General features: G+C 42.9%; 1 protein-coding gene across 4 annotated transcripts in view; it reads right to left on the reverse strand.

The window, feature by feature from the left end:
* iqsec1b (IQ motif and Sec7 domain ArfGEF 1b) overlaps positions 1 to 21,499 on the reverse strand; it is a 202,102-nt gene that overhangs the window by 18,475 nt on the left and 162,128 nt on the right. For 3 of the 4 annotated variants that reach the window (XM_083971934.1, XM_083971933.1, XM_083971935.1), the window contains one exon: positions 1,700 to 1,979. In XM_083971934.1, the coding sequence (XP_083828060.1) occupies positions 1,700 to 1,979 (280 nt within the window). Of the gene's footprint in view, positions 1 to 1,699; positions 1,980 to 16,840; positions 16,979 to 21,499 lie in introns of those variants that run through there. The other variant, XM_083971936.1, reaches the window with a different exon arrangement.

A 21,499-nucleotide genomic window follows, 5' to 3' on the forward strand; every position in this document is an offset into this window, starting at 1 on the left:
CTCACTCCTCTACCTTTAACACACTGACCTCCTTTTTCCCACATCTGGACTCATGGTGTAAAATGACACTGCTCATGTTTCTCTGCTCCATGTGAAGGTCAAAGGGGATTCAAAGTTGCCACAAGGACTGTGGGCCATGACAGCGAGTCTCACTACAAAAGCCTACGGTACAAATGTGACTGCTTAACAAGAGGACACATGACTTGTATTTGACCTGTAGTAATGCTATATACAGTATATTATAATAACATGAATTGGTAATAAATATTTTAGACTATATACTTCATTATACATTCAGTTAATGCAGTTAATAGTTAATAAAGTTCCAATGAATAATTCAGAGGGATGTTTTGTTACATTTTGACCAGCATTATCTGACAGTTATTGCGTTGTCGTTGACCTTGCACTGCTCATTGTACTTCCACAGTTTTCAGTTCTAGGTCAGTATCTTTAATACCCAAATGGATTTGAATGTATTCACTTTTAGTTCTTTCTATTTGGTGCATGATGTTCCTCACTGGAGACAGTGAACTGTGAAAATACACACATTGCTCCTTTTTCCTACTCGTTGGTGGAGAGCCTCTCCCTGTTTGCGCTGACCACATTAGGTGTATTTGGATCTGGCCCAAAAGTACATGGGTTCATTTTGGATCAGGGCCAAAATACCGGTCCAGGGAAAACCTGTACTCTACAGCCTCTATGGAAGAATATGTTACCGGGCAAAATTATTTGACAAAACTTAAAGTGGGGTCATTTTTTTCAGTTCAGGCAACCTGACCTGTTTGCGCTGATAGCTGGTTAAATAGCTGTAGGCTCATATAAAAGAGCAACTGATGTCATCGTGAACATCCAGTATGATAGAGGGTTGTATGAACCATATTCCTCTCAGGAAATAAAGAGGGCATTGTTATAACACACACAGTTCAGTACTGACCACACATACTCTATGTGGCTTATTTGGCCTTTGTCTTATTGCCTATTGCTCACAGGGGCCTGACACAGTCCAGCTGATGTTTGATGTATTTTTAACACAGTTCTCGCTCCACCCTTTATCCAGCAATAGATTATGAGCACTTGTGTGTAGTTGTTTGCTAGATTTGTGAGGACGTGCTTTCTGATACTACACACGTGGTTCTTCCTCCTGGCTGTCATTATTTTACCTGCTTCCACACACAAACACACACACACACACACACACACACATGGTGGTTGTTTTCACATTAAGTTCCTGTCTCTTCAGTGGAATCACAGCACATGAGCCGAACACTCTGAAAATGTTTTGCACAGCTTGCAACACATTGAACAAACACTGTCTGTTTGTATTGTGATTGGTCTCTGTAGATCAGAATAACTGAATAACACAGTACAGTGCAGAGGAATAAACCATGTCTAAAATTAAGTTACAATATAAGTTGCGCTCATTTATCGTGGGCCACGTGGCAGTAGCTATAAACACAATATTGACATTTTATCAGTGTTGGTACACAGTAACCTAATCACATACTGTATCTCACTGACAGAGAAAAATTGTTATTCATCTGGAACCGTTTTGGAGGAATTTCAAAGATAAGTTAAACTCACTGAATCACCAAAACAATGAGCTTGAAATAAAAATATTATTATCAATATTGTTCTAAAGTTTCAGACTGGTCATTCAACTCTTGGAGTCTCTGTAGTTGTGTGCCCCGCCCCCTCTCACCTGCTTGTCCTGGAGGTCTGATGAGAGCTCATAGCTCTCTGACAGGGAGCGGGAGCGCTTGATGGCCTCCTCCTCTGCCTGCTTGCGGAGGATGGACTGGGAGTGCTGGAGTTTGGGTCGGCGGGGCCGCGGGTGGCCGGGCAGCAGGATGTGTCCGTAGAGCTGGCTGTCCAGGTGGTCGGGACCGAGCCCGCCACTGTGGGTCACTGGGACGCAACTGTAGCCGCCGCTGGGGTCCACAGAGGCGCCCACCTCGCTGCCTGGAGCATCACCTTCCACACTGCAACACACAGAGACACACAGCAGCACTGTGGGTTAGTTTGCTGAGTCATTTTCCTCAGGGCTTTGTGTTTCAGCACGAAGCACGTGACAGATGGAAAAAGTGAACTTTGATACTGCTGGCAGGGTATAAATATGAGTGACAGAATTTATAGCAGCAGTCTGGGGACAGAAAAAAGCTCGAATCATCCGGCTGTAAGACTGCGTGAATGTATCTTGATTAGAAGAAATGAAATGAGTATGAATAAATCAATAATAGCAAACAATCACATAGAGCTCAACAGACACTGAAATCACTGTGCCTTAATCAGCAACCCACCCTTTCAGTGAAAACAAAGCAGCACAATGTCAAGTGTGATCAAAGCATGTGACGTGGTGTCTTGAATATTAAGATCAATAAAGATCTCTGTTTTCTCACAGGAGCACAAACACTAACCTGGACGTATGATTGGTTAAACCACACGTCTTTCACTTCCTCCACACCTCTTACACTGCTGTGATCAGCTAAGAGGGCTGAAGTGCATTGTGCTGTGTGGTACAGCACCTGGAGACATCTCACTAACAGTAACTGTGAAAAAAATCAAAGCTGCTTTTTTACTTGAAGGAAAAAGACAGAAACCTGATCTGACTGTTTTGCTAATGTGTGAAATAACAAGCCGTCCCTCTCCAGAGACACAAGCCCTGATTGTGAGAAGAAGCAAAATACTTTTTTTTTTCCAGATCTGGATGCCAATATACAGTAAGAGGATTAAAATGAATATTATTCTGTACATAGAAACTTCAAATGAATGCAGAAGCCAGCTCAGCAAAGAGAAATTGCTGACATGAGAACAAGGAAGGAATGTGAATATATATCTGAAACCAAAGTGAAGAAGACATGCTGGGAAAACTGTTAGTCACGTATTAAACTGCATAAAAAAAACAGCCAGTGTGGATGTAACAGACACAACTCTGCAGACAAACTGATGGAAGAATCAGTGACGTCCGCTATTACATTACATTGATATGGGTATAATATAAAGTTCTCTCTTCTCAATGTTCATTTACTCCAGTGACCTATTATTATTAACTGAGAACTGAGTATTTGTGATTGACACTGTGGCTACGGAGCAACAATGGAGAGTAGGCTACAATGTTTGTTGTTACATGTGTGTTGCTTAGTTTAGTTTATCAGTGTGTCTTAGCATTTCTTAATTTTTAGCTTTTGTTTTTACATTAATGTTGTTGTCCTGTCATGTTTCTTAGCTCATTTCACTGCAATGATCTTTTATTATTGTATGTGACAAATAAACTCTCTTGAAATCTTGAACAACCCCTGACAAGTGGTTTGTAGAGTGTATGTGTTTTAAGCGAAGCATGTCCTTCATCTATAGGTTCAACATAGCAGTAGTTTACAATGCCACTGTCAGACAGTAGAAAACAATAAAGTCATGTTACAGGGTCCAGGCCCATTGTTGCCTACGTAACATTTGACCTTGTACCAACAGCACAGTCAATCACCCTGAGAGAGAAAAATGCCCCCACTTCATCAAACAAAAGCTGGAGTAAGGAGACGTCGTTCAGGAGCTGACTTCCTAAACGACATGTTGCCAGTTAAAGACTAAGGTGAACTTTTTTTCTTTCTTTTTTTTTGCAAAGTACGAATCAATATTCTTTCATTTTGTTTGTCAAAAGTTGATGGATGAAGTGGAACGGCTCAGAGCAAGGACATCTATCTGGAGACATCTATCACCATCTAACCCTGTCAGATGCCTGCACCTCTGTGGGAGAATGTGTCAAGGTTAGATAATACAGGCTAAAATAAATCCTTTAATAGGAAAGAGATGTGATGTCCAGAGGAGGCTCAGAGCACTAAACACACAAAAGCTAAACTAGTAACAAATAGCAGCTGTCATTAAGCCAGAAGGCGGCATTTATACCAACGTGTACATCATTCATGCACACCGGAAAATAATCAGTGAGAAATATATTGATGTACTATTTTATTTATTTATTTAGTGGGATGAGAGGACTTCTCATCACCTGCTTTGGATGATATTACCCCAGTAAGGTCTCTAGGTCTGACCCCAGTGCCTCAAAGCTTTGAAGCCCAGACTGTTGCCTGGGTAACCTACAGCAAAATCAGCTGTAGACTGTAGAAGTGAGACAAATCACCTGAAACCTGTAAGTAACAGCTCACTTACTTAGCTCAGCCACTGCTGATGTTAGCTGTGAGTCTAACATCTAAAGTCTGAGTCTGAGTGTGGCCTCTCTCTCTTTCTCTTATCAGCCGTCATCTGGGACAGAGATGTGGTTTATACTGCAGGACCCTGCTGGCTGCTCCACCTCCACCTCCAGTCAGGAAGCTGTTATCATGTGAGACCGCTGTCGTTACGGTTACTATTATAAGCACAGAGCGACTCGGTCGGGTTACAAACAGCTGTCTCCCTCTTGAAGGTTGTCGACATCACAGATGACGACTAACTTTTGCCCCTGACATAACTACTACAACTGGCAGAGGTCACCTGATTATGAAATATACGCCCGGGCTCAAATAAGCTGCTTGAGTATGGGGTCGTAATTATGGCAAGGAGAAGGATGGCACAACGTTTATATAATAGATGTTAACTTTTAAAGAGGTGGCACTGTCAGACCAGTGGTTCTTCAACTTCACAGTCCTACCAAAGGAGTGATGAGATAAATTAGGCGTCTCGAGATGATTTAAGGCACAGAGTAGAAGGAAAACATTGTTCCTTTGCCAATTTTTCACCTCCTCAGGCGGTTATTTGAATGACAGCGAGAATGTAAAGCTAGTGTAAACCAGCTATGATGACCTCTCTCCAAAGGTCAAAAACATGCCACACAAACTGAAATGTTAATGTGCTGTAACCGTTTCTGGGCAAACAACGGCAAACATTGTGGCCGAATGAATCAAAACCAGACTTCAGCTCAGCACTTGACTCACAGACATGAGGTTAAATAAAGAGACAAAGTTCCTGTAACTCCCTCTCACTTTAAAAAAGCTAATTTTGATGTTGAAACCAAAACAGGCTTTAACAATAGAGGTGGTGGATCACAAAATGTGCAAAAATATCATTTGGAATAGACCATTTTGTGACTAAATCTTTCATAAAATGTCCCTTTTCCTCCAACTGGACACTCACTGCTGACTGTAAAAAGCTCTTCCTACACACTCAACACATTCTTCATCCTAAAAGGAACAGATCTCCTCTGACAGAGTCCTTTAATTAGAGTGAGGGGTGGGCCGTGGCGTCTGCTTCAGCAGAGGATGTCTAATTGGAAAAATATCCAATTGTTTAGATGGAGGAGCTCAGCTGAGAGCAAGGGAAGGCAGACGCCTCTAGGAACGCAGAATGAAGTATGATAGCACTTCAGACATGTTTATGTCTTCGCTCAGCTGGTTATGTTGCTGGACGAGATGTTCTGCTCCAAGTTACACAAAAGAAGTCGAAAAATTCAAACAACAAAGACAAACAGCCTCATCAAAGTTGGGTGGTTGAGGACAGCCATTCATTGCAAAACACAGACGTTTAAAATTTCAACACATGGACCCATTCTTCTTCCTGAGGCGCAGAGGTCGAGTCACTCCAGCAGCCAAAGCGTTACTGATCCAATTCCCTCAGAAAGCAGAGGGGAAGCAAGAGACAGAGAGAGATGACTTTGGTCCGACCCGTTGACTAACTGAGAGACTTCTGCTGTCTGTGCCAAGAATTCATCCAGCCTCATTAAAATTAATACACTTCACCTCAAAAAAGAAAAAAAAAATCCCATTTTAAGTCAGAGGCAAAATGGATAAAAGGGCAGAGGAGGGTGATGAGAGGTTGCGGTTGTGAGAGTATGTCAAGGCAGAGGGAGCCTTGTTCTCAACCTGCAGTCGTCCTCAGATGGAGAGAAAATTGGGCTACTGTCCATTGATGTAATGCATTTTCATCATAAAGGAAAACAAAAGGAAAATGGTTGGTGTTTCATCTTGACACAGACCCACAGTGCACGGTGCACTACAAAGCCTCCCTCTCAAGTCTCATGTAAAATAAAAATAACCCAAACTGCCGCTGAACTGTGAAAATCAAATACTACACACAGACACAATTAGTGTCAGAAAGGTTTGTTTTATAGATCATCTTTCATCTCAGTTAAGAAGGTAAGCCATAATGTCTGGAAAACAATTTCCACCTCTAGTTTATTTCAGGGTTTTAAGACTAAGATGTAGGCTACAGTGTGATTTCAGATAAATAACCGCTCATTGAACTTAGCCACTTGTAGCATTAGGGTGAGGTGTTTATATACAGTAGGAGCACTCCCACTTCAGCAATTTAGAGTTGAGTCTGAATTACGTTCTGCCTCTGGTTACAGCAACTGCAAACTAGAGACAAGCCCGGATCTAGATTTGAGGGATTTATACATGAAATCATACTGTCTGAATCCTAGTTCAGGTATTCTCTGAAGTGAATAATACATATAGGTCAAGAAATGCCCATTATGTGCTTAATAAATGCATCGAGCAGTCTTGCTGTTAGCCATTCAAATGTGCAATTATAACCTTACACTGCTCCCCAACCTGTGGACACTCTGTTGCTCACAATGTCTCAATGAAAGAGCCACAATTAAAAACACGTTACTCCCTAGGGCTATGGATGTACAATTGGTTAACACAAGCTTGTGTTCTCTCCTGCGTTTAGTAGTCGTCTCTTATTCAGCGATGAACAACACTGTACAGTAAGCACTTAAACGTAAACTCTGTCAGTATACAGTCTGAATACAGCGTGAAGCGGACCCGACACCGTAGTTAATACAATTAAAGAAGGATGTGGCAAGACAGGATCATGATCCGTCCATCTAGTGTTGCTGTGCTGCCGTTGATGGGTGAAATTACACAATGAGATAATAAAACACAACCTACGCTTCAGGTATCTCTGACGGGACTCCAATTAGTGCCCGAAGTTTGCCATCACACTCCGCAGCCCGACACAGAGTGTTACCGTTTCAGCTAATTGGATAAACTGAGCTCGGACATTTTTACTGCATCTACACTCAGGAAGAGTTGAGCACTGAGAGACATACGGCTACGAGACACCGAAAAACTGTGGATCACTTCTATTACTCCAACACCAACAGTGTTTTCTGTTAGACCACCCCTGTGGTAAACAACCAGGTTCATTTTGTCAGTTTCACAAGACTCCTCCAGAGCCACAGAAGAGATTATACAACTGTTTTCACAAGATAAAAACTCCCCCGAGACGAGTAAATAAACTTTGACTTTAACTTTGTAACCCCTCCCTGCTCTTATGAGGTGGCCATCAAACAAATGTGGTTTTAAAATGTAAAGCCTCTACACTTATATCAGCAAGTTTTTATAGCAAATACACCCACATTAAAGGGGCGTGCACTTCACCTTCACTCATGTTAGATTACAGACACCTACTTAATTCAAAAACCCACAAAGTACTGCAGGGTCTCATGACAGAGCATAAACTGCTGGCTGATAGAAGTTTAATGGTGTGTTTGTAGAGGAGGGTGTTGGTGTTGGTGGAGCCAGCGGAGGGGGCAGGTGAGGTGAGGACAGCTCTGGTGTCAACACCTCCTCTGGAGATGCCCTCGCCGTGCCGCTGAGTGGCTCTCCAAGTGGAGCTTCTGCTCACTGTGTCACTCGGCAGTGATGAATTAATTACTCCAACCTGCCACTCACCCACCCACACACACCCACCCCCTTACACACACACTCACAGTCTGCTACTTCTACTAGTCCACGCTGCGCTGTGTATTCACAGTGACTGTTTGGCATGTTTTGAGTAAGTGAGTAACTCTGAGAATCAGCTTAAGCTGATTAAAGATGAGTTAGAGGGCACTGGATGAACAACTGAAATATAACTCTGCTGCGTTCAAATTCTTGGCACACAGCGGGAAAAATCAACACCCGACTCATCAGCGAAGCACTGCCCTTTGCTGCATTACTAATGAAGCACAGTATTTACACAAAGTGCACGCCTTGTGAATGTCATCAGCAGCTCTGTACCCTGGCACAAAATCTGCTGCATTAAAGGCAATTTATCCAATAAGGAGTAACAGCAGTTCTGTTGGACATTAGTAAATGCTTTCTCAATTGATCTCGGCCGAGTCTGGCAGCAGAGCCTGAATAAATGAGCGAACATTAGTGAAATGTACAATCTGCTTCACGAGACTAATCCGGAGCCAAATCAGTAAGTAAGGGCATGTCAAGCAACTATTAAAAGTATCGACCTCTGCACACAGCACACACACACACTCAAAAAGTTGATCTTACCAGCTGTCAGATTCCAGCTCCAGTAAGGACTGAGTCCTGTCAGAGGCACACTGCAGACACCACATGTTGCCCTCTGAGCCCCTACACCGCACCTACATCGCTGCCCTGAACTCTGTTACTCCATCTCTGGGCTAAATGTAGCTCTCACAGCACTGGCCGCACAGCTCGGACACCTCTGTCGCTCTGGCGTTCTTTCATCCCACCAAGGAGGGGCGTTCTCAGGAAGAGGGAGGGAATTCCTTCATAGGAAACTGGGTCGTATAGCAGCAGGAGAACTGGTGTCTCACGGATCAAGAGAGGGTCTTAAACAGGAAGGGGCAACAAGTAAGAAGTAGAAATGGGAGAGAGCGAGAGAGAGAGAGCACTGGTGGCTTTATTAATAGCAAGGGGCAAGGATGAAGCCTGGGGAAACCCCTGGATATACTATTTTAGCTGTGGTCACTGGGGAGGTATGGCCGCAGTAATGTGAGCTTTACATCCGTACAACTGTCTTCAGATGTCAACCCTCAGCTTCATATGGAAGACATACACAGCACATCCTCCACTTTTACAACCACTGATCAAAGTCTTAAAAAAAAAAACGAGTGCCTGACATGATACCATCACCACCGCGGTCCTGTGTCCCAGACAACAGCTGTGTGGGCCATTCGACCCACGTCAAGCCATCCTTTAAACAAACACTAAGCCAGCTAAAAGGGAACGTTTGACTCACATCTCCGTCCGTCTCTGTTGCTGATGTTTAGGGTGATCCCACACCCCCACCCCTCACACACACAAACACTCCACTCCTATTCCCCTGAAAACTGAAGCGATGAGGGGGCCTATATCCATTCTCGCATAATGACATCATTATCCAAACAACGGGTGTGTATCAAGTGGACTGAAGATGTTATCAGCCAAGGCAACCATGCAGTGTGAAGCAGAATGATAACAGAGCTAATAGGTTTAGTTTGGGTTAGGACACGCCGTGGCTGTAACGCCCTCGTGATGTCTGATTCTTGTAGCCTTTAGTGAAGCTTAGACATTTATAAAATACATACCTCAAGAAAAAACCTTAATCACCCTATATAATGTGGAAAATAATCCTTAATTGCAGTATATAATAAGTAAGAGGGAACAGGGAGTTGGTGCAGAATGCCTCTTCAATGTGCCATAACAGATGTAAATACACAAAATGTTTCCCATATGGTGAAGGTTCATGTTAAGTGCATAAAGTAACAAAACTATTTAACAAGAAAAACTATTAAAATGTGGCCAAAAAGTCCAAGATCCTCAGTTGTGGAGTTACGGCTCTCTAGTGCTAGAGACTGTGATCCTCCGTAGCCTTAAGACTGAGATCAAATCTGAGTTTACATTCAAGCAGACCCTAATTTAAACATTAAGCCAAGTCCAACTCTATCTAAGCCAGTTGTCTCCTTCAGCATTAACCACAGTCGTGAAGCTTAACGTAAAGCTGAAGCAGTTAACACCCACTTACGTGTGTTTGAGCACAGAGAGGGACAGTTTGAGGCAGCTGCCTTTGATCAGACCTTGGGTTATTTTTGTCCCCTCTCATCTCTATCTTGACAGTGAGTAGCCAGACTGTACAGACAGTAGTTAGGAGAGATGTGAGGTATTTTTTACCTCACAGCTGAGACTGAATCTGTGCCAAACACTGGAGGGGAGACTCTTGTCAACAAACCCTGGCTTCGGGACGAGCGCAAAATTTATGATCTGAACTGTGAATATCCCTCTATACTTATGATGTTGCGGTGGACAGCCTCGCTTGATGGTGGTGCCAAGATGGCAATGACACTGAGCCAATAGAAAACTGAACTGTAATGAGATTATAGTCACTGTATCATTGCTTTCACCTCATTAACGTTGGTGGTAAGAACATAGTCAGTTTATAAACAGAAAGAGCTAATTGTAAGTTGTAGTAGTATCTCCAATGGTGTACCGCAATACTGGGATTTCAGGAAATAATCATATTCTCTTTTTATTATGTGTTAAGTACAGAGCTGGAGTTCTATTCAGAGTTCAAGTACACACCTGCAGGGATCATTAGTGATCAAAAGCTTCCTGAGTAAGACGTATCTGCTTTGTTTAATCTGTACAAACAGAATAAACAACAAATTCTGGTTTAAGGAGGATTAATTCTTGCTAAACACCAGTTTCTCCATCTGCCTTACTCCTCTGTTCAGTGTTTCCGCTGGTTCCCAAGGCTCACAAACTAAAATCAAACTACAATGTAGAGCAGAGGTTGTCAGGGGCCTCTGTAAAGTGAATCATTTTACTACTTTAGTAGTGGAGTGGAAAACTGACCATGGCATATAGCAAATTGACTTCAGAGAGCCATGTGAATGCATTGAATATGAAAAATTGCCATCACATCCAACCAATCAGCTCTGTTTACCCCAGAAGAAAATGTTCATCTTTAGGAAGAATTCAACAACTAATAAATTATAAAGAGTGAAACAATAAAAACAAAAATCTGACTTGGGGGGGGTGGGGGGGGGGGGGGGGGGTGGGTGTGGTCTCTAAAATCTCTTTCTCCTCTCATGGCTCTCTCTATCACAATGTTATCTAACCACACCAGTAATGAGCCATGTATTCCTGCTTTTTGTTGTTCGGTCATCAGTTGTTACCATGGTAACATTGGTCTCAGAACCGAGTTTGAAATATCCATCTCTAATAATTTCCGAGTCCTACCACATACAACCAAGAAAGTATAAAAGCTGGTTGTTTTTCCTCACTGATAGATCTGAATTCAGAGACTCTCAACATACGTGATAATATTCCACCGCTGCTAATTATGTTGCTGGTTTTCAAACCACACCACGTCACGTCACGTCAGGTTTCCCTCATGACCTTTAAAGGTGCATGTGCAGAATGACAACACCTGAAGAAACCACAATGGGCTGTGCACATGACAGGAATAACTGAAATATACTCCGGTCATGTTTTCTACAGTGTATTACCTTAACAAGATAGTTAAGGCGATGGTGCCAACCTCAGTTTTCAGACGGCAGCTGGCTCTTTCAAGGGCCTGTGTTGCAGACACACCTGTCTCACTCCACAGTGGAGACAGCAGGGTCCTTCGTCCTAGCATTAACCTCTACATCAGTCCCTGAGGGGGAGTCACAGATCTGCTCTTTAACTATAGGTACCATAAGACCCTCCATTATGTCTTCCCCTCCTTCAGCATTCAGGGTGCAACATGCCACTCCCAGGCGGTGATGAATTTCACATATTGCATGAGACTGATTCTCATTCAGCGGGGGACAAAAATAGAGTCGCTGACAGACACTGCATTTTCTGCTCTGCTTGGTAAGTAAATTGACCAGTTTGTGTGTGAGCGTGCTGGCTGGAGACAAATGTGTCTGCGCCTCCGTCCACCTTCCCCAGGTGCTGCAGTCTGCAACCCCAAACAACGGCAGCGCTCATTAGAAGCACAAGGAGCTGTGCTGAGATTCACAGCACAGAGGGAAGCTGGCACTCTGACGGATGTGCAGTTCAATGTCACCAAATTATCTATTCAAATAGCATTTTAAAAGCTCCAACTCCACCCCAGCATCACTCGAGTCCAGAGAAATATGTACTCCTCACCAACATACTGATCTATTCCTGTCACATCACTATGTCACTAAGCACTTTGTGTTACATGTCTATGTAGGAAAAGTGCTCTATAAATAAAGTTTGATTTGATTTATAATACCAACATTTCTGCCCTAGTGACAGTTCTGACACCTGTGGTCACAGGTGGTAACAACTACAGCACCCAAACATGCACCTGAAGAAGAGACACTGGAATAAACATGCAGACATTTTAATCCGTCATATGTATTGGCGGATATTGTTATTGCAAAATCATATGTCAGTTAGATGATTGTTTCTGAATTTTCATAAAAATTTTCCCTGATAAAAATAATGATGATGTTGGAGTTGGAGGAGATTTCTTAACATCTGAAGAGAATGGTTTGCAGACATCGCAGAGGAACCACAATACTCTATATTTATGGTCTATGGTCTGTCGGTCCACTCCATATATGCAATTAGGTGATTTCAATAATATTTCTTTGAATTGTACAACCATAATTACAGTACATTATGCCACCTTAATAACAATTTCTATAAACATGATGAGAAAATACAGTATCTATGAAAAACTGTCACTGACACAATCTGCTTCTGGGTCTGTTTTTTAGACCATTTAGTTAATAACGAACGATGACCCCCATTATTCCCTAACGTTAACAAAGGTCTTTTAGTAGGCTAAACCTTCCATACACAGGATGCAGAACACAAATACTTTATGACAAGAAGGAAAAAACTAAACATTGTGAGTGCAATCCAGGCAGCAATTACATTTCCAGGGTAGAGTGTGTTTGTTGTAGCTTGAAATATGAGATTGTATTTGACCTGATTTCTTTTACAATCCACTCAACCTTAATTAGGAGCCAGAACTACATGTACACAAACACGCATGCAATTGAACAACAATTTAGTGAGTAATAAAGCTGTTTTCCATTACTCAACATAATCTTGGGCTGGAAAACTGTGTGCAGGCCACATCAACAACATGCCTGAACATTTATAACTATCTTCTGAGTAGCCATCATATCCTGTTTACATACACTGGGGAGTAAATTCATTTTGACATCCCAACGGAGATCTAGACAGCAACTGTCCCTGCGCTCTGGCCGGACTCCAACGGCTTCACCCACACCCCAGATGAGTGCAGCAAAGGCCCTGGGCCCAGCAGGCTGACTGCATCTCTGCTGTCCACTGGAAAAGCTGTTCACTTCAACCCTCTAATCCCACAACCACCCACGTGCGGCCCCTTAGAGGGAGGCGGTGGCCCTGCCCTCTCAGCCTGGAGCTTCTCCACCAGAGAAGAGGAGGAACTCATGGGCTTGTGCCTTCATCATACATATGCATTTCATAAAGCCAACAAGCTGCACAGTCAGGAGCTGGCACATGGAGACACAGTTGATGTTTTGCTGATGACCATATGGCCATGGATCCATCTAATGTTTCTGCTCTGCTGTGGCCGTCCCTCTGACCAGGGTGCAGCACTCAGCTTATCTCTGCTAATCCTCCAACCGTAACTCTGCCTCCACCCTGTTCCTGAGCTGACTATAAGCTGTAGTGCCGGGGCCGAACCAACACCATTAACCCACAGCATTGTTGTTGGGCAGCAGATACTGAGCACTCTCAGGAACAGGCTGGGGTGGGTTTATAGGATAGTTCCAGTTTATTAACAGCCTGGGTCTTTTTTCTTGTCGTTTTGGCCATCGCTTAGATCACCGTCCTCACTTGAGTGATAGCTGGAATCTGGAAACTTTGGTGACCAAGTCTGATGGTGCAGGAAACACGAGCAGTCAGAGGATTTGACAGGAAACAACCACAGAGATTAGTGTGTAATAATACCTATTAACACGAGAAAACAAGTACAAAGATCAAAGTTCAGCCAGTTTGGGTAATTCTACGGCCTTATTACTATTATTTACTACCAGCCTACTGCGGCTACATAAGGTTGTCAGATCTTCCCAGCAATTAGTTTAATTCTTAACTAGAAATCCAGATGTGAATTTGGCATGCTCACAATAGTTAGACATTTTCGGGAAATACATTAAATAGATGAAATAACATTTTCATATGCTTAGCTTCACAACATGGCATTAAACAGGTAGAAGCTAGCATGGCTCTGTCCAAATAACCATCTGTAGATGGCATTTCTTGATTGGGCTGAGTGAGTTCATACTGTCTTTCAAGATTAAATTAATTAAAGTTAAGATACAATTTCAGATTTGCTTTAATTCTGCCATAGGCTAGTTTGTCATTTTTCATATCTCACTTAGCAAATGTCACTGCAGTCCCAGATGAAAGCAACGAGCTTGTGGAGTCCAGTGTTATCATGGGAATGGTGGCCAAAATAACTAAAATAAATCCAAAATCGTAACAAACGACTGAGTAATCCAGCCGATTTAATCTCAGCTAGACAAAATAAAGCATACCTCTGACTCAAAAATAAATGTGTCATTCCCAGGCACGGAGTAAATCCTCACATCACAGTGTTACACAGTATGGGTTAAGTTTTTTTTATCATCGACTCCCATCTTCAGTGTTTGTTTTTCTCAGGTCTGAATGCTGTGCAGACGATCCCAGTGAACCCCGATGCTATCTGATAACTCCAGACAGGAAGTGTTACGCTACATCATCAACTGACACAGGAAGTTCAACTAACTGAGATTCTGTCCATAGAAAACTCCCTCCCAATCAGATTGCAGCATGTGATGCTAGATAACACGCACTGAAAGAGACAACTCATCACCGATCATGTACAGTACACACGCGACAGGACGTTCTCTCACACAGGAGACACAACAGGTCCCGACATGTTTAGTTTGCACTGAAAACACACGAGAGCTGTGCAGTGACGTATACCCGAGGTGCGTCTGGACGAGCTGCTTCATCAGTATTCATAAACACTTTGCTATTCCAGGAAGAGCAGCCCAGCTGAGCGTGCCCAGACTGTGTCTGAGAATGGCTGGACACTGGCTAGGTTTGAAGGAGGAGAAGACAAAACATGAAAACAAAGAGGAATGTAAAAGATGAGGCAAATTTAACTCAACAAGACAGATTTCTACACCACGCTGGTGTAGTTTTGCCATCGTTTTGTCTGTGTTGTTTGTTCCCATCCTCTCCTTTTACTCCACTGAACTCTCCAGGCAGCTGTGAATCCAACAGCTGTGAATCTAATTTAAACATCTGACTAATTATACCAATAAAACCTTGAAATCCTAACAACAACCAAGTCTTGGAAGCAGGGAGAGGGCTGGATTTTAATAGCTGGCTCACTTGGTCATTTGGTGCCACTTGAATTTGTCCATATGACGCACATTAATGGAGCAAACACCCACATATTTAAATTGTTTTATTTTGCAAAAATCCAGATCAGAGGCTCAGTGTAATTGCTCCCAAGTTTTTGCTCAACAGCCAGGTATCGGCACCGAGATGCCGAGGTTAATGGTTGTTTGCGTTAGTGAAGTTTGTTGGGCAGAAAATGTGCGACTGTTGCACATTTGCTTTAATGGGATTTTTTTCCCTGCTTTTGCCGAGGTTATAAGGTTGGGGAGCTGCAATTAACAGCTTCAAAAATACCTCGTATCTGACGTAATACATCTGCGTTTTGTCCGTCGTCAGCTCTGTGCGTTAAGTTGTTTATTCTTCAAACCAGTTGCATGAAATGGGATTTAACTCCAGGTGGAGTGGAGAGGTCCGACGCTGCCAAGTTTTCACTCGCCTGAATGTTCCACACACTTCTGCGAAAACTGAGTCCCTCTGTCTCAACTTTTTTTTCCCTTTCCTCTTACAGCTGAGACCCTCTGCACATTTACACCCTCTAGAGGCGAAATTACATTTCAGTCGGCAAAACTCATTAAGGTGAAACCACTAGATGACGTACAGACACAACTCAGCACTCAATTCAGTGTTTTACAGAGGTACTTAAGTGATTAAATTCTATCTATCATGACAGCACCTCATGAAACGGCGTCGTGAAGTTGACCCTGCACGACCTGAGTCCACCTCCACCACTACGTTACTTCACCAACAATCTACCGCCTGTGTGACAGACTAACCAGGCCAGTGGTGAACTATAGGGATGAAAAATACAGTAGATGAAGGCTGAATTATCTGCACAACCCTCAGAGGTCCTCCCCAACTTATTCATTCCTCTCTCTGCTCTTCCCTTCCATCCAGTGCTGGCACAGGGTGGGCAGTGCTGCTGCCAAAGTGACTGATGGACAGTACCCTCCGCTGTCCACTCTGAGCCCAACCATCAGGGCGAAATTATGCAGCCTGAGATCCTCGCTGAGTGGCCGTGACAGACTATAGATCCGCTTGCCACCCCTGCCGCTTTCAAGGACACTTTATCCAGACGAAAGGGAAGGAACTGGGAGCTCAGAAGGACCAGCTGTACATCATCTGCCGCAAGGCACAGGACTGAAAACTTGGTGGGGGGGGGGGGGGGGGGGCAGCATCTATTATCTACCACTAGGGAAGAGCCAAACCCATCTGGTTCAGGCCTAAAAAGGATAGTTCTCAAAGTGTCACACACAGAGTCAGGAAATAAATGACAAAACGCAAGGTGTTAGACTAACACAGAAAATTAAATGTCATCCTGGATTACAAACATTAGGAAAGTAGCTTTTCTTTGGAGCAAAGCAGCAGCTGTAGCCTGCACCGGCAGCGAACGGATGCCAGGAGTTTAAAAACAAATCAAGCCAGAGAGACAGACAGAGAGAAAGAGAGATCACTGTGAAGACAACAGGCATAAACCTACCTTTGATGTACAGATAAAGCTGAGATAAAGTAGCAGCTGAAGTGTAACCTGACTGGTAAAAGTTAAACCTCCACAAAGATGTCCAAACAGGTAAGAACAGCAGGACGCCCTCCGCTCCTTCACACTGATGGATCTCCAGTGGAACGTGGATCTGGTTCTGGTTATTGTGGTTGGTATAAGCACCACCCTGCCTGCCTCTCTCCTGCCAGCCCCTGTCCCGTCTCTCTTTCTGTGCTGGTGTTATTACACACACACTGAGGCTATTGAAGGACAGGCAGCACCTCTGTCTACATGCCGGCTCTGGGCGCTGTTGATGTTGGCATCTGAAATAAAGGCTGCCTTTCTCTTTCCTGCGTGTCCTCCTGCCCTCCTGCTGGAGTTTTCACCTCTGCCAAGGAGAGCTGCGAGGCTGAAATGGGAGTAAGGTTGTGTGATGGCGTTGTGCTGGCTGTGTGTGTGTGTGTCTGCCTGTCAGGGAAGGGAGTGGCAGCCTGGTGTGACACACTTGATTACCCCGGCTGATTGGGGATTATTTTTGGCTTCCAATGGCACCCTCCTCGAACTGAAACTCTATGCTGTGTTTTCTTCTATAATTATCTCTTCCCAGTTGTCACGTCAGTTTGTCTGTCACTCATCTGACACTGAATTGTTTTCTTTTTTTTAATTTACTGCATGCTATCATGTAACCATCACATGACACTCAGAGCTCCCTTCTCACCCTGTTAATAGACTCCTAGTAGTTCACTGTGGGACTAAATATGGTCTATGTAATAGGAACAACTGTGTATTATATAACTTAACAAACTGGAAGAAAATTATAACCAGATTATGACTCCTCCTTGCCACAGGGAGCTTTTCTAATCCTTTTGGTTTTTTTTTTTTTTTTTTTTTTTTTTTTACAGCATCTGTACAGTGATTTCCACCACTTTCACCAACATCACTTCCAGCAGCAGCAGGCAGCCATCTTCAGTGGAAAAAAAAAAAAAAGCTCTAAGAAGCAGACTCTAAGCTGCTGGCCCTGAACAAAATATTTCATGGACAGTTGGAGACCAGTGGGTGAAGAAAATCACCTTTAGTAGGATAAATCACGTAAAGTGGTTAAAGGGGGAAAATCTTTTTTTCCTCAGGAGAAAAACAACAGTTAAATTTGATTTATGTCAGTCAGGTGAAAACAGACATCACTACAAATTATAGTTTCATGTCTGCTGGATGATGTGTAGCCTGAGTGAGCAATTTATAACAATAATTATTTTCTAAAGTGGTAGCCATAGAAATGTTGTAATTAATATGTCAGCTTTGAGGTCTTCATTCAGCTGCCCTGAAAAAAAGAACTTGAGTGTCGACGAGGAAACTCTCATTCTTGCTGCAGATGCACTAAAACCGCAGCCCTGGTGCATTATCAGTAAAGAGCTTACAAGACACAATCTACAGACTCATAAAACTAATGCTGTGGTCTGATCACTTGACTCCCATTAATTGAGTGTATTCCCTTATATTCCAAAGAGCGTACTCGACCGTATGTCAAAAGTCGATCTCCATAATTTACATCACATGAATTTACATCGGGCTCACAAATGGCCTCCTTAAATCGTGCTCTGCGTCATCAAATTGTGGATTAGCCAGTAAACACCAAATTTACATTTCCAATCTAAGCGTATGCTGTCCAATAGGTCTGCGCAGTATTTGTAATTAGAGTAATTGTGAGTCCCATCTGGTAAAACTGTCAATATTAGTCTTTATACGCCACACACACAGGCCCCTGGTACCATCCATGCATACCAACGTATATGACAGAGACGATGATCGGTCCTTCAGTGCATCCTATTAGCTTGTTGCTTTTTAGCTTGTTCTGCTACATTTAAGATGCTATTTACACCATAATGCTGACTGTGTATATTAATATATCTTTCGCACATGGACCCTAGTTGACTTTTCTCATCCTTTCACATCTGTCCTCCTCATGAACACTTCCTCTTCAGATGTGACCTCTGCTAACCCTCTGAACCTATCCTCTTCCTGTCCGTGCCTGCAGACAGAGGAGCCCTCCTGCTCCACAATTCACTGTGTGGACAACATGTGTCAGCCTGCTGCAACCCCTGTCAAGGATGTTTTTGCCTTCTATAGAGACGCCTCTATTAAAGCTCCAAAACATGACAAATCTGGGTTGACAAGGAAGATGTTGTTCAAACATGCAATGCAAGTCATGGTGGTGTAATATGAAAAAAGAAACATTATGAAGGAAGAATAGAAAATGATCTCATGTAACAGGGTGTGGAAGGTGGAGATGTTTGAAAGAAAAGGAATTTGCCTGACTCATGATTCTTATAATTACTGAAAGGATGAGAATATGTATAGAACATGGGTGTCTTATCCGTAAAGTGGGGGTATCCCTCACTACTTCACCAGGTAACAAGGGACATGGAGAACCAGGAAACTTGAAAAAAACCTAGAAACTAAGAAAAACAACTTTATGTTACGGCTTAGCCTTCATCAGGGTAATCAAGAAACACAATAGATTAAAAAAAAATCACTATACAGGTAGAATGTATACGTAGGTAACATGTTCATTCATGTTCACATGTTCAACACATATGTTGCTTGTCTTGTTTCTGCTGTCCTGTGTCATATGTGTTGTTAATCACCCAACTTGCACAATAAAAAGTAAAAAACAAAAGTATATAAGCAGATAGATAACAAGCTTAGCCAGTCACATGCATCCACATGCCCTATCAGTAAAGACAACCTGCATCGTCCATCCGGATGGTACGTTACCCTGAAGGACCTCTAGTATGTAGCTACAACACTGACAGGGTCAGTTCCATTTATATCTTGGGAGAACACTAAGATCTCAGCAACTTTCAGATGAAATACGATGTGGGCAGTCAGCAGAACTTATTTTCCTGAGATAAAACAAGCACATATGGAAGTCATGAGGAGAAATGATTGGTAATTGTTTTTTAAGGATCAGAAGGTGAACTGTGCAATATATCAAAGAGGACAGGAAGGAACATTTTTGTGCTCCGTCCCAGTCATCATTTTCCAGAAACTACTGTTGAGGGCCTCCACTTCAACCATTTGTCAACAGTTTTTTTTACTGCAGTGCGTCCCACGTGTGGGACTGACTGGGACGGGGTTTGACAGCGGTAGGTAGAGTGAAGGAAAGTGAGACTTGAGAAGCACTGACGACAACAGTACCTCTGGCTGTTTTTTGAAGACGCCAGTAAGTGTCTCAGTCAGACTCCAAAGGCAAGATTTCTCCTCAGACAATGATGTTTTTCTACAGGAGAACTGCAGGAGTTCCTGTCTCCCGAGGCGGTGAATGTGGTGTCTGACTCTCTGCCAACCGAACGGCCTGACAGGGCCTGCCAGTGTTTAAATAATTGCCAGGTATGAGCACTCCTCCCTACTGTGCCTCGCTTCCCATCCCTGAGGTTACCGGCCATGCCTCCTATCCATGGAAAGTGATTATGACCACAAAGGTCAAGACATTATTTTAAAAAACAAACAATTAAAGCATTGATCTGATGAATTCAACGTTCATGTACACCATGGAACGATTCTTGAACATTACAACCTTTGGAGTTACTAACTACAGAAAGCTAATGCACAGTTTTAAAACCAAAAATGATATCTTTCAACTAAGGATGCTTGTACTGGTGTGAACAGGAAGTGGGTTGTGTTCTCTGCAGGTGGTCAGTTGCAGAAAATACTACAAAGGAAGAACAGCTAAGACAGGAACCATGATTGTTGTTGCCATTACTGATCCGACCCAATCAGGAGGTGAGCTTGGGTGTCTGTCGTTTTCTCAATCTCATTTTTTGATTATCCAGACAACAACAGAACCATTGAGAACTAAAACAGGTACAGCAGCACCAAGAATCTCTGTTGTCGGGGCATAAAACTCATAATGTCAGATGTCATGACGTGGTGCATTTTAAATCTATTATGTATTAGTGGGGATGTAGTCTGAGTTCAGATGTTTTTTCAGATGTTCAGATGTTTTTTTTAAGTTTAATGTTTGTTATTAAAGTATTTTTGGGGGCTTTTTGTGCCTTTTACCGTGAGTTGAAGAGAGACGGGAAATGTGGAGTGAGAGAGAGGGGGAACATCATACGTACCACTGACTAACTATGTTTTTTGAGAACACCTGCCATCACTCATAAATCACTCACAAATATCTACACTAAAGCCTGCAATTTGGAGGGAAATTGCTGTCTCTGAAAGATTAGAATTGTATCTTAACTACATTATCTTCAAAAAAATCTATGTTACCGCAGTTCAGTGCTATTATATTTACAGAAACACTCTAGAAGGAAATTTGTGCCAATTTATTGATTAAACTTTGAAGACCTGATCTTTGTTCTCCAAACTAGATCTCCACCTTTGGGGAAACAAAATATAAACTGAGTCTTGGAGAAAACAGAGCTTGTAAAGAAAGCTGCATGCTGATCTGGGCCCAGTAGAAAAATCAATTAAATCAATACAACTGTTGGAATGAAGTCAGATTATCATCAGATTGTGAAATGGCAAAAAAACATTAGTGTGGAAATGAGCGAATCTTTGCTAGTCATGAGACCCAAACTGCTCCAACCAGCCGCTCTGTGATCCAGAGGTGCAGCATCGTCTCTCCTCACATTCCAGTGCTTGGAGGCTGAGCATCTCTGCCTCTGGAAGTGTTTTCCTCTGGTGGGGAAAAGCCAGCAGCTAAACCACAATCACCACGGGCCATTTGGCTTCAAACACGCGGCTGTGCTACGAGTGGAAAAACACAACATGAGGGGAATACCATGTGCCGTACGCCTCCGATAGCTCACTTTTGGCTACGCTTTTGGAGACACCTGAAAAACACTTGAAGGCCCGGGTGATACATCACTGTCCAACAATGAGGAAAATGCTGTATAACTCATACTAT

The sequence above is a fragment of the Trachurus trachurus genome (genome assembly GCF_905171665.1).
Source record: "Trachurus trachurus genome assembly, chromosome: 5".
NCBI classification, from domain to species: Eukaryota; Metazoa; Chordata; class Actinopteri; order Carangiformes; family Carangidae; genus Trachurus; species Trachurus trachurus.